Raw genomic sequence first — 13,188 nt, 5'->3', positions numbered from 1 at the left:
AACCTGCACATTTTTTGGATTGCGAGAGGAAACCAGAGCACCCGAGGAAACCAGACACGGGGAGAATGTCCAAACCCACACAGACAGTTGCCTGAGACAGGAATTGAACCCGGGTCTCTGGCGCTGAGAGGCAGCAGTGCTAACCACTGTGCCGCCCCACAGTCCCAAAAACAGTGGGGAACACTGGGTATAGTGAGAGGGAAGAATGAAATGTTGATGGGATTATAATCAATAAACCCCCCCAGTGCCTGATAATCTATACCCCAGAGTATTTAAGGAAGTGACCCTACAAATAGGGTATGAGTTGTGGTCAACCTTCAAAATTCTATCGACTTGAACAGTTCCTGTGGATTGGAGGGTAGCTAAACTATCCTTACTATTTAAAAGGATGTAGAGAGGAAAAAAAAGGCAAATGTAGACCACTTAGACTGACACCAGTAGTGATGAAAATGCAAGAATCTATTATAAAAGATTCAATAGCAGGGCGTTTGGAAATCAGTGACAGGAATGGGCAGAGTCAGCTTGGATTTACAAAAGGGATAGCAATTTTGACAAACTTCCTGGAATATTCTGATGTTGTAACTACAACAATTAACAAGGGGGAGCCAATGCATGTGGTTTACTTGGACTTACAGAAGGATTTCCCACATAAGCGATTAGCATGTAAAATTCAAGTGCATGGAATTAGTGTAGTGAACTAACATGAATAAAGAACTGGCTAGCAGACAGGAAACAGTAGGAATAAATGGGTCATTTTCCAAATGGTAGTCACAAGTGGTATACCACAAGGCTCAGTGCTCGAGTTCCAACTATATACAATAAATATTAATGACTTAGATAAGGGAACTAAATGCAATCTCAAGTTTTCAGACAAAACAAAGCTTGGTGGGAGAGTGAACTATGAAGAGGATGTACAGATGTTTCAGTGAGCTTTAGACAAATTGAGCAAGTGAGCAAATGGTTGGCAGATAAAGTGTAACAGGGATAAAAGAGAGGTTATCTACCTTGCAGCAAAAAGAGAAAAAGCAGATTATCCAATTAGCAACAGATTGGTAAAGGGCAAAGGTTCAACCTTTGCACAAGGACTTGATTAGATCACTCCATGTACTGTGTGGGGGGTTTTGGTCCACTTATCTGGAAGAATGTTTTGGTTTTGGCGGGAATGAAATGAAGGTTTTCCAGGCTGATTCCTGGGAATAAAAGGCCTGATTCATGAATAGAGGTTGAATCGATTAAGACTAGTTCTGCATAAGAGTCATACCAGACTTGAAACATGAACTCATTTTCCGTCTCCAACCATAATGCTAGATCTGCTGAGCGTGAGAATGAGTAGGGGATCTCAGAAACCTATAATATCTAACAGGACTATGCAAAGTAAACACAAGGAGGATGCTTCATGACTGACAAGTCCAGAATCAGGTCACAGTCTAAAGATATAAGGAAAGAAGAACTGAGAACTATTTTGAACTGAAATGAGAAGTTACTTCACCCAGAGGGTGGTGAGCCTGTAGAATTCTCTGCCACAGAAAGCAATGGAGGCCTAAAAGGAAATAGAGTTGTTCTTGGGGTTAAAAGGATCAGAGAGTATGGAATGAAAGTGGGAACAGGATACTGAATTGGAAGATCAGCCACGACCATTTTGAAGAGCCCAATGCCCTACTCCTGCCCCATATTCTATGTTTCCATGATCTCTATTCGGAAGGTATGCAAGTCAAAGTAAGCGTTCGCTTTAAAAGCAAAGGCTTAAAATGAAAAACTTAAAATGTGAAGATATTTTTCTCAGCTGATAAGTTCCCAAAAAATCACTGTGCCTTGATTACACAGTCACTCGACATCATTTCACATTATCTCCATCTCAACTCCACTGTATTGTAAATCAATATCTGATAGAATTTGATCGCCAACCCACCAATGCCTCCTTGAAGGAACAGCTTTCAGACAAACAATTTGTATCATTACACTAATTGTTGAAACTATCTGATCAATTCCTCTGCTAATCTCCTCGGGTACAGAGTTTTCTGTACGGAACCACTTATCTTTATTTTTGATGGTTTTGGTCCGCCTTAGTATTCTGCCCAGACTTGGGAAATGTTGCAGCATTTTACTTTATAATTGGTAGGACCACAGGCCCAATTTCAATTCGAACGATTAGTGCTGTGAATGCATATGTGCCAAGTTTTTACTCATTCCATGGAGTTCACAGTTCAGGTCAGTTTTGTGACTATGCAGAAGGAACCAAAGTTGAGCAACCATGCATTACCTAATAGCTAACTGAGTCCTTGATTTAAGAAAAATGACAATTTCAGGATATAAAAAGCTTTACAGGATATTCCTTCAATGTAACAAGCTTACTTCAGTATGGAGAATTAATTCACAGTAGGCAGCACCGAGTTTGAATAAAAGTTTTAAAGTGGTACTGAAGAGCTTTTACTTGAATCAAGTTTATAATATCAGCAATAACCTTAATTACATGAGAGTCCATAACTGCTTGCTGGTGGATTATGTTTTCCTTTTTTAGATTAGATTACTTACAGTGTGGAAACAGGCCCTTCGGCCCAACAAGTCCACACCGACCCGCCGAAGCGTAATCCACCCATTCCCCTACATTTACCCCTTTACCTAACACTACGGGCAATTTTAGCATGGCCAATTCACCTGACCTGCACATCTTATGTAAGGGTTTTTGGCAAAAGAGAGGAAAATCAGGATCATATTTGCAAAATGGGAAGTCTGTATTTGCATTAAACACGGCAGGTATCCCATCGATGGAAACCAGTTCCTTGATTTGAATGTTTTTCTCAAACCTAAACCTTTTGAATTCATTACAGATACCCTCACCATTTGTTCTAAGGGTCAAAAGGGTGAGAAAATCCTCTTTAGTTAAATCATTTTTAAAAATAAGTCAGGCACATAAAAAATGTCACCTGGGTTGTGTTGGTCATGTCAATGGATTCATCGATCTGCAGTGAGAAGCATTCAGTCTTGATGTACTGCTGAGTTTCTGACGACATTTTTACACAAAAGATCCACTCACCTTGACCTTGTGACATGCTCTGGATTGCTGTTATTACTTTTTCTTTATTATTAAAGTCTTTGAATAAAGAGTCAGCACCAACAGTCAATGCTTCTTTAATTACTTTGCCATCTGAGAGTGATTTCTGTTGTTTTACCAGAAGATAGTGAGTGCAAAATGATACTTTAGTACAAACCATACCTTTCGATGCAGCTTCAGAAAAAACTGACCGTTAAGCTTCTGAAACAGCCTTCAGGCCATGAATTTTCCTTGGCCAAAGTATGTTGTGTATTAATCATCCCAAACTTCTTTAGTAGCATTATACTTGGGTGACATATGAGGGAAACAGTTTTATCTTTTACGCTGTGACCAGAAATTCATTTTCTCATTTCTAGTGGAAAACATTTTTTGTCTCTTTTTAGACAGTCAGGGTTTATCATTCAATTGCTGCTTTACTGATGTCACGGTGTGTAGACATCGAAATACATGTCTCTGGAACATTGAGAATGTTGCTGGCTGCTTTCAAGTGTGCTGACACAGGAGGTCATTTGATTAGATTTGATTCCCTACAGTGTGGACACAGGCCCTTTGGCCCAACCAGTCCACACTGCCCCTCCAAAGAGTAACCCATTTCCCTCTGACTAATGCACCTAACACAATGGGCAATTTAGCATGGCCAATTCACCTGACCTGCACATCTTTGGACTGTGGGAGGAAACTGGAGCACCCGGACGAAACCCACGCAGACACAGGGAGAAAGTGCATATTATAGTATTTTGTTTCCAGGGCCACTTTTCAGTTTGTAGTACTTCGATACAGGGTGTGGTGCAAAGCAACGTAGCCTGTAATTTTTCTTTGTTCGGCATGGATCTGTTAGATAAGCAGCTGAAGAAAAAAAAACTGGGCTAAAGCGAACAGGCCGAGGAACAGAACTAGGAGGAAGTGAGGAATGCAGATGTTGGAGATCAGAGTAGTCTGTGGGGTGCTGGAAAAGCAAAGCAGGTCAGGCAGCATCTGAGAAGCAGGTAAATTGATATTTTGGGTGTAAGTCCTTCATCAGGAACAGAACTAGCTGTGCTGCTTTGCGGAGAGTCAACATGGAGATGATAGGCTATTCAGTCTATGTTTCTAGTACTGTAATGTATTTACAACACACATTAGTTCCTAATATATTTCTTATTCATTTATTTGCATTGCCACCACTAAGCTCCTTCACCTACAACAATAGGCCATCTGGACCAAACAAACACAATAGAACAAGCTGGCAAAGACTATTAAGAGTGTGCAATTACCTGTAGTTGCATGACTTGCAGAAGCAGAATTCATGTACTGGCATGCAGATCTACACGCTTATGGTAAGGTAACATTGGTGACAGTTAACCAGTTAATCACAGCTCTACAACACAGTTTTAAGGATATGGGGTTGGCCATTCATGACTGAGTGGAAGAGAAATGTCTTCATCCAGAGAGTGAGGAGTCTGTAGAATTCTCTGCCACAAAGCATTTGAGGCCAAACATTGAATATTTTCAAGAACACCACAGATATAGTTGTAAGGATATGGGGAGAAAGCAGGAACAGGATACTAAGTTGGTGATTAGATATGATCGTACTGAATGGCGGCGCAAGCTTGAAGGGATGAATGGCCTGCTCCTATTTTCTGCTTCTTGCTCCAGCACCGTAATATTTTCTTTAATCAACACTGCTAGTCCAACCCCTTTCCTTATCTCTCCAAAACAACTTGTACTCCAGAACACTTCATACCCAGTCATTTCTATTCTTCAGCTCGGTCTCAATTACTGCTACACATCATATTGTTACATGGCTCTGCAGCTGCAGCTCACCAACATGTTTACCACACCCCATGCACTCAATGTATACACACAACAGATTTAATTTAGATTTTACTGTCAAGAACATATATTTTAAACTCATCAGGACAATTTATAAAAATGAAAGTAAAAAGGAAAATAACATTTATATGAAATGGGAGAGGAGTGCCGATTTGTTGACAAATGGATTATGATCGGTGGAATCATTACAGAGAGAATGCACAAATTAGTGACGACTGACAGCTGTCAAGGTAAGCTGACGAGTTAGGCATTGCCCCGAAAAATGGACTCTTCAATCTAATTGTAGTAAGTCATTCAACTCAGTGAATCTGCTCCACCACTCAGACAAACATCCGATCTGACTTTTCTCTTACCTGCTAGCTTTATGTGATCATTTGTGATTTATGCCAGATGACCTCAAATTCCTCTGTGCTTCAGTTTTCTGCAGTCTTTCTCCATTTAAATAATATTCCATTCCTCTATTTTTCCTGACCAAGTTGCCCCACATTATATTCCATCTGTCAAGTTTTTGCTAACTCACTTAATTGGCCTCTATGCCTCCGTACACTATCAGTCTCAACACTCCGATTCTCTTATCATCCACGAACTTAGAAATTACATATTTATATCCCTCATGCAAGTTATTAATTGATCCTGTAAATTTCTGTAGCCACTAATCCCTATGACACTTTGCTACTTCCACGTTTTTGTCTGAAATGCCCCCCTTTATCCTAACCTTCTATTTGCTAGCCAGTCTTCCGCCCATTCCAAAATACTATGCACAACAGTGCAGAATCTCATTTTATTAAGCAGTCGTATGTGGTACCTTATCAAAAACCTTTTTAGAAATCCAAATATATTAACCTATTGGTTCTTTTTTTTATTTATCCTGCTGGATACCTTCTTAAAGAATTCTCGTAAATTTGTTTGGCATGATGTGCTCTTCAAGAAGCCACGTTGACTCTACTTGATTAAATTTGTTTCTAAATGCTTTGCTATTACATACTCTATAATGGACTCTAGAATTATTACAATTCCAGTTGTTAAGCCAACTGCCCAACAGTTACCAGCATTTTTGCCTCCCTCTCTTTTTGAATAAGGGTCTTACACTGGCAGTTTTCCAGAATCTAAGAATTTTTCTAAGATTACTATCAGTATATCCACCATCTCTGTAGATACTTACTTTAATGATTTAGGATGCTATCCATCAGGGGACTTACTAGCCTTTAGCCTGACTAGTTTCCTAGTAGTGTGTGTGGTGCTGGAAAAGTACAGCAGGTCAGGCAGCATCCCAGGAGCAGGAGAATGGACATTTTGGGCAGAAGCCCTTTCCTAGTATCTTTTTCTCTAGTGGTAATTAGTTTATTTTCTTTTGTGCATTCTCTGTGGCAACACCTTTACTAGAACCCACTTGTCAACCAATCAAGACTCTCCTCTCGTATAACAAAAATGCTGCTTTCCCTTTACTTTGGTACATCTTGCAAATTGTCCTGATGAAAGAAAGATGAAAAGCTTTGCCAAAATGTGCCTTTTATCAACATTCCATTTCTGTATTGCCAAACAGCTATTAGATTTTATTGAACTCTCTGTCTGATTCCACCTAATGTCTTACTCTCTTTTTTAAAAAAACTCTACTGCTACCTGCCTCTCCTAATTCTATACCTTACTTTTTATTTCCAGTGTTACATCCTGGTTTGCATCCTGCTCAGAAAGTTTCAACACTCCTGAATAGCTCTAATCATTGTATAATGACACTCTGTTCAGGTGCATCCCATCTAGCTGGAATAGGACTTAACCACCCGAGAACCAGTTCAAAAGTCCTCCCTCTTGCATCATCTCTAATGATGAATTAAACTGTTCTCACACTAACTTTGAGGTCCTGAGGTCTTATTGCTAGCTCCACAAAGATGGCATAGACCATAGGTCTCTTTCTATTCATATTACTGATCATGCTTTAGCTGTGAGCTGTTAATTCTGTGCTTTACAATAGTCTGAAGGCAGTGACATCCTTCACTTTTTATATGTTTAGACAATCGGGCAGTTGTAACATCAAAAATTGTCATGCTCAGTCATCAAAACTAGTTGGAAATACAATCTTTCGAACAAGTTTTTAGCCAGCAATAAACTTTGAGAATTTTCTTTTCATAGCTGCAGAACTTATTTCAGATCACAAGCAAGACATGGACACCGACATTACCAATATTAACTTCAATTAATAAATTAAATGCAAAGTCACACATCACTGTGACTTCTGCTACTTTGATAAATTTAAGAACATACAGCTGCCTTGTCTGATCGGAGCCTCCTTCAAATCAAACACTCTCGGGGGACCTCTGCCTCAACACAATCATCTCTTGCTAAGTATTAGTTCAATAACAGACTGCTCAGAGGATTTTCTGTACAGGCTATTCCTCTTCCTGATCTTTTGTCTGGGCCCCGAATGCCATTACACAAATCCATGTAGCTGGGCCTCTTCCCTCTACACAGGGGTATAAACAAGCACAAAAACGGAGTAGGCCATTTGGCTCTTCCAAGCCTGCTCCTCCACATTTGTGGCTGATCCAAATGTGGCCTCAACTCCAATTCCAACTTACCCCAGATAATCTGAGTCTGAGAGACAAGGATCTATTTCTACCTTAAAAATATTCAATGACTCTACCTCTAGTGCTCCTTGGAAGAATTCCTCTTTATTTCCTTCTTAAATGGTGACTCTATTTTTCAAACTGTCTCTTTGTTCCAGTCTCTCCCATAAAGGAGGAACATTCTGCAATGTTCACTTCATCTAATGCCCTCAGGATCTTATACATTTCCACAAGATCACATCTCATTCTTCTGGGGCGGCATGGTGGCTCAGTGGTTAGCCCTGCTGCCTCACAGCGCCAGAGATTCTGGTTCAATTCCCACCTCAGGCAACTGTGTATGTGGAGTTTGCACATTCTCCCTGTGTCTGCGTGGGTTTCCTCTGGTGCTCCGGTTCCCTCCCACAGTCCAAAGATGTGGTTAGGTGAATTGGCCTTGCCAAATTGCCCGCAGTGTTAGGTATAGGGGAATGGGTCTGGGTGAGTTGCTCTTCGAAGGGTCGGTGTGGACTTGTTGAGCTGAAGGGCCTATTTCCACACTAAATAATCTAATCTAATCTAATTTCAGATGGAATATATGCTTAACATGTTCAAACTAAACTTTCCCATCCCAGGTATTATTGAAGTGAACATTCTTTGAACTACAACTAACATAACTAATGATAGAATGCTGTATTAAGTGATGCGCAACATAATTTTAAGTGACTTCAGTGATACCCAGGCCACTTGTCTAAAGAGAAGTTTCCTCACATTGAGGGAGCGTTTTGCAGTTGTCCATTATACACAAACAGACCTTTTAAGAAAGGTCAAGGGAGACTACAAGTACAAAAGGTAGTCATGTTGGAAAGGACCGTAAGTGACAAATTTTTAGTTCATCAACATTCAAAGTTTCAATGCATTTTACTAACAGTAAAAGCTATTTTAGATTCATAGTAAGTCTGAAACACACTAGTGAATGCAAACACATAAATTAGTTGCGTTGTCCTGATACAAGTTTATTTGTTTACGTACCTTATCAAAGATTTCTCGGACGTTGGCCTCAGATTCTCCAAACCACATAGTAAGCAGCTCTGGTCCCTTGATTGAGATAAAGTTAGCCTGGCATTCATTTGCAATGGCTTTTGCCAGCAAAGTTTTACCACAGCCAGGTGGCCCATAGAATAGTACACCCTTCGAAGGGGTCATGCCAAATTTCAGAAATTTGTCTGGATGTTCCACAGGATACTGTTCAAAACAAATTTGCATTGGGTTATGTTTCACGTAATCATTCATGAAATGGGCAAAATCATGTAAAATACAAAAGCAACAATGGCTCTTTAAAAAATAATTTAATGCACAAATTCAATTAAAAATGAATTTGATTATTTAATAAGAGTCAACACATGAGAAATATACTATCTTGTATGACAGTAAATCAAAAAGCTTAAGTGGTGCCAAGTTTGTTGCTAGTTTAAGCTAAATTAAAACATCTCAATTGTGTCACTACAACTTGACACAGAGGAAAAGGGGAAGAAAAACATCATTTGGATTCCAGCTCCAAACTGCAGTACAATGATTTATGCTGGAATGTGTATACACACATATCCAAATTACAATGAGTACCTTAATCTAAGACTAAAAAAGGCTGATGGACTATTTACTAGAATAATATTGGATCTTATGAATTTAGATTCCAGCAAGATTATGTATTGTTCGAGGTAAATGACAAAAAGGTAAAAATAATCAATTTGCATCACTAATATTAATGAAATCTGACCTTAACTTTATAATAAATTAGTGAATGGGTTGAATATGATTTTGGAGTTACAAAATTATACCATTTCTACTGCAGACTAGTAAGTTTAGTACCAACTGTGAAGATCTAAAAACTCAGAACAGCTTACTTGTACAAGTTCTTGAAGCTCCCTTTTCACATCCTCCAGTCCACCAATGTCATCCCACGTTACCTGAGGCACCTCAACCACAGTCTCACGTAGTGCTGATGGATTGCTCTGGCTCAATGCCCACTGTAAGTAAACAAACAAGGTACCAACTTGGATTGTATAAATATTGAGTTAATTCAAATACAAACATGGCTATCCAAGTTTGGTACTTCATCAGCAGCACCTTACCCTGAAATCATCCATGGTAACTGCAAGTGAATTCATAACTTCAGCATCAATGGTTTCATCTTCCAGATCAATAACATCCATCTTTTTCCGAATAGCTTGAAGAGCAGCTTCAGAACATAAGGCGGCCAGGTCAGCACCAACATGCCCGTGAGTTTCATTAGCAACCTGAAAGAAGAAAAAAAAAAAAAGGTGTTTATCAACTAAAACCCATGCACTTTGGCTTACACTACAGGGTTTTAATAACCTTCTACCAGATAAGAACATAAGAGGAGGAGCTGACCATTTGGCCCATCGAGTCAGTTCTACCATTCAATTAGATCATGATCAATCATTAACTCAATATCACTCACCCACACTTTGTACATAACTCATGAGTTCAGTAATATCCAGAAGCCCATTAATTTCTGCCTTGAACATGCTCAATTATTGGGAAGACGATGGCCTAGTGGCATTATTGGTAGACTGTGAATCCAGAAACTCAGCTAATATTCAAGGTTCAAAGCCTGCCATGTCAGATGGAGGAATTTGAGTTCAATAATAAAAAGAAAATCTGGAATTAAGAACCTGATGACAGAAAACCCATCTGGCTCAATAATGTCCTTCAGGGAAGGAAATCTACCATCCTAACCTAGTCTGGCCTACGTGATGCACAGCAATGTGGTTGACTCTCAATTGCCCTCTGAAATGGGCCAGCAAGCCATTCAGTTGTATCAACCGCTCTGTATGAAATGAATCCAGACAAATCACCTAGGTGCCGGCATTAACAATTGCAGAAACAGCCTGTTCAACCTTGCAAAGTCCTCCTTAACAACATCAGGGAGCTAGTGCCAAACTTGGGAGAGCTGTCTCAGAGACTAGTCAAGCAACAATCTGACACTGAAAGGAAAGGAATGATTCTAAGAGTATGACAATCTACCAGACATCACCATCACTTAGATATGTCCTGTCCACCAGGACAGACCCAGCAGAAGTGGTGGCACAGTGATATACAGCCAGGAGGGAGTCGTCATGGGAGTCCTCAACATTGACTCTGAACGCCATGAAGTCTTGAGGCCAAGTTTAAAATGTGCAAGGAAATTTCCTGCTGGTTACCATGTATCATCCTCCCTCAGCTGATGATCGGTTCTTCTCAATGTTGAGCAACACTTAGAGGAAGCACTGAAGTTAACAAGGGCACAAAATGCCACCAAAAGTGCCAAAGCAGCAGTACTACTGATTAAGCTGATCTGGTCCTAAACGACACAGCTGCTAGACTAGGTCTGCGGCAGGCGGTGAGGGTAACCAACAAGAGGGAAAAACATACTTGAACTCATCCTAACCGATTTGGCAGCTACAGATGCACCTGCCCATGACAGTATTGTTAAAAGCAACCACGACATAGACCTTATAGAGAAGAAATTCTGCCTTCACACAGAATAATTTCTATTGTTATGCCACACCATCACCAAGTTAAACAGTACAGGGTTCAAGCAGATCAAGCAACTCAACACTGGGAAACCATGAGACACTGTGGGCCATTAACAGAATTGTTAATGCAGCAAAATCTGTGATCTCATGGCCTGGCATATTCCCTATTCAACAATTACCATCAAGCCTGGAGATCAATTCTGACTCAATGGACAGTGCAGGAGGGCATGTCAAGAGCAGCACCACACATACCTAAAGGTAAGGTGTTAACCTGGTGAATCCACCAAACATGACTATTTGCATGCCATACAGCATAAGCAGCAAGTAACAGACAGAGGTAAGCCATCCCACAACCAATGGATCAGATCTAATCTCTGCAATCCTGTCACATCCAGTCATGAATGGTGGTAGATGATTAAACAACTCACTGGATGAAGCGGCTGCTCCACAAATATCCCCATCCTCAATGATGGTAGAGCCCAGCACAGCAGTGCAAAGAATAAGGCTGAAGCATTCACAGCAATCTACAGCCAGAAGTGCCAAGTGGTTGACACATTTTAACCTGCTCCAGTGGTCTCCAGCATTACAGATACCAGTCTTCAGCCAATTAGATTCATTCCACTTTGGAATGAACTCAAAAGTGGTTGGAGGCACTGGATACTACAAATGCTATGGGCCCTGACAACATTCCCACAATAGTACTAAAGACATGTGCTCCAGTATTTGCCACTCCCTAACCAGGCTGTTCCAGTATCGTTACAATACTGGAAAATAGCCCAGGTATGTCCTGTACATAAAAAACAGTACAAATCCAACCCAGTCAATTACCACGCCATTAGACCCTCTCGATCATCAATAAAGAGATGGAAAGTGTTATCAATAGTGCTATCAAGCAGCACCTGGTCATTGACATCCAGTTTGGGTTCCACGAGGGCCACTCAGCTCCTGACCTCACTGCAGCCTTCGTTCAAACATATTCTAAACAGCTCAATTCCAGAGGTGAGATAAGAGTAACAGCCCTTGACATAAAGGCTGCATTCAACTAAGTGCAGCATCAAGGAGCCCACGCAAAACTGAAATCAATAGGTATCGGAGGAAAACTCACTGGTGGTTGGATTCATACCTGACACACAGGAAGAAAGTTATGGTTGCTGAAAATCAGTCATCTCAGCTCCAGGACAACTTTGCAGGAGTTCCTCAGGGAATGTCCTAGCCCAACCCAGGTGCTCCATCAATGACCTTCCCTCCATCATAAGATCAGACATATGGATGTTTGCCAAAGAATGCACAATGTTCAGCCCCATTTGCGGGTCCTCAGATACTGAAGCAGTCCATGCTCAAATGCAACAAGATCTGGACAATATCCAGGCTTGGGTGACAAGTGGCAAGTAACGTGCATACTGCACAAATGTTAGGCTGAGGATCTCCAATAACAGATAGACAATCTAACCACGACCCTTTGGCATTCAACGGTGTTACCATCACTCAATCCCCTACTATCGACACCCTTTTTTTGGGGGGGGGGTGGGATTATCATTGAGCAGAAACTCAACTGGGTTCACCACAAACAGTGGCTATAAGTGCAGGTTAAAGGCTAGGAATACTGTAACGAGTAACACATCTTCTGACTGTCCAAAGTCTGACCATCATCTACAAATGCTCCCCATCTGCCTGGATGAGTGCAGCTCCAACAATACTCAAGCAGCTTGACGTTATCCAGGACAAAGCAACCCCAGTTACTAATACCACCTCTACAAGTATCCCCTCCCTCCACCACTGACACTCAGTAGCAGCAGTATTATCTACAATATGCATGGCAGAAATTCACCAAAGATCCTCAGATAGCACCTTCCAAGCCTATAATCACTTCCATCTACAAGGACAAGGGCAACAGATATATGGGAACATCACAACCTGCAAGATCCCCATCTAGCCCACTACCTTGACTTGGAAATATATAGTCGTTCCTTCAAGGTCGCTGGGTCAAAATCCCAGAATTCCCTCCCTCCCAGCATCGTGGGTCAACCCACAGGAGGTGGACTGCAGTGGTTGAAGGCAGCAGCTCACAACCACCTTCTCAAGGGCAGCTAGGGATGGGCAGTAAATGCTGACCAGCTAGCAGCGCCCACAACTCACAAATGAATTTTTAAAAGTGAATTATTTACCTCCCATAGATCTCTGTAGAGAATTCCAAAGGTTCAGTACCCTGAGATTGAAGAAAGCACATGCTCTGACGTCAATAATCATG

General features: G+C 40.8%; 1 protein-coding gene across 1 annotated transcript in view; it reads right to left on the bottom strand.

Annotated features, from left to right (window-relative positions):
* Positions 1-13,188, bottom strand: part of vcp (valosin containing protein) — a 79,212-nt gene that overhangs the window by 22,739 nt on the left and 43,285 nt on the right. The window contains exons 11-13 of the mRNA XM_087989506.1: positions 9,534-9,698; positions 9,306-9,428; positions 8,434-8,646 (exon numbers count right to left, since the gene is read on the bottom strand). Coding sequence (XP_087845632.1) covers positions 8,434-8,646; positions 9,306-9,428; positions 9,534-9,698 — 501 coding nt within the window. The remainder of the gene's footprint in view (positions 1-8,433; positions 8,647-9,305; positions 9,429-9,533; positions 9,699-13,188) is intronic.

Source organism: Chiloscyllium plagiosum, unplaced genomic scaffold, assembly GCF_037043375.1.
Source record: "Chiloscyllium plagiosum isolate Xiang-an unplaced genomic scaffold, Cpla_swu_hap1 HiC_scaffold_1, whole genome shotgun sequence".
NCBI lineage: Eukaryota > Metazoa > Chordata > Chondrichthyes > Orectolobiformes > Hemiscylliidae > Chiloscyllium > Chiloscyllium plagiosum.
The sequence above is the reverse complement of the archived record's forward strand: the minus strand, read 5'-3'. Positions and strand labels throughout refer to the sequence as shown.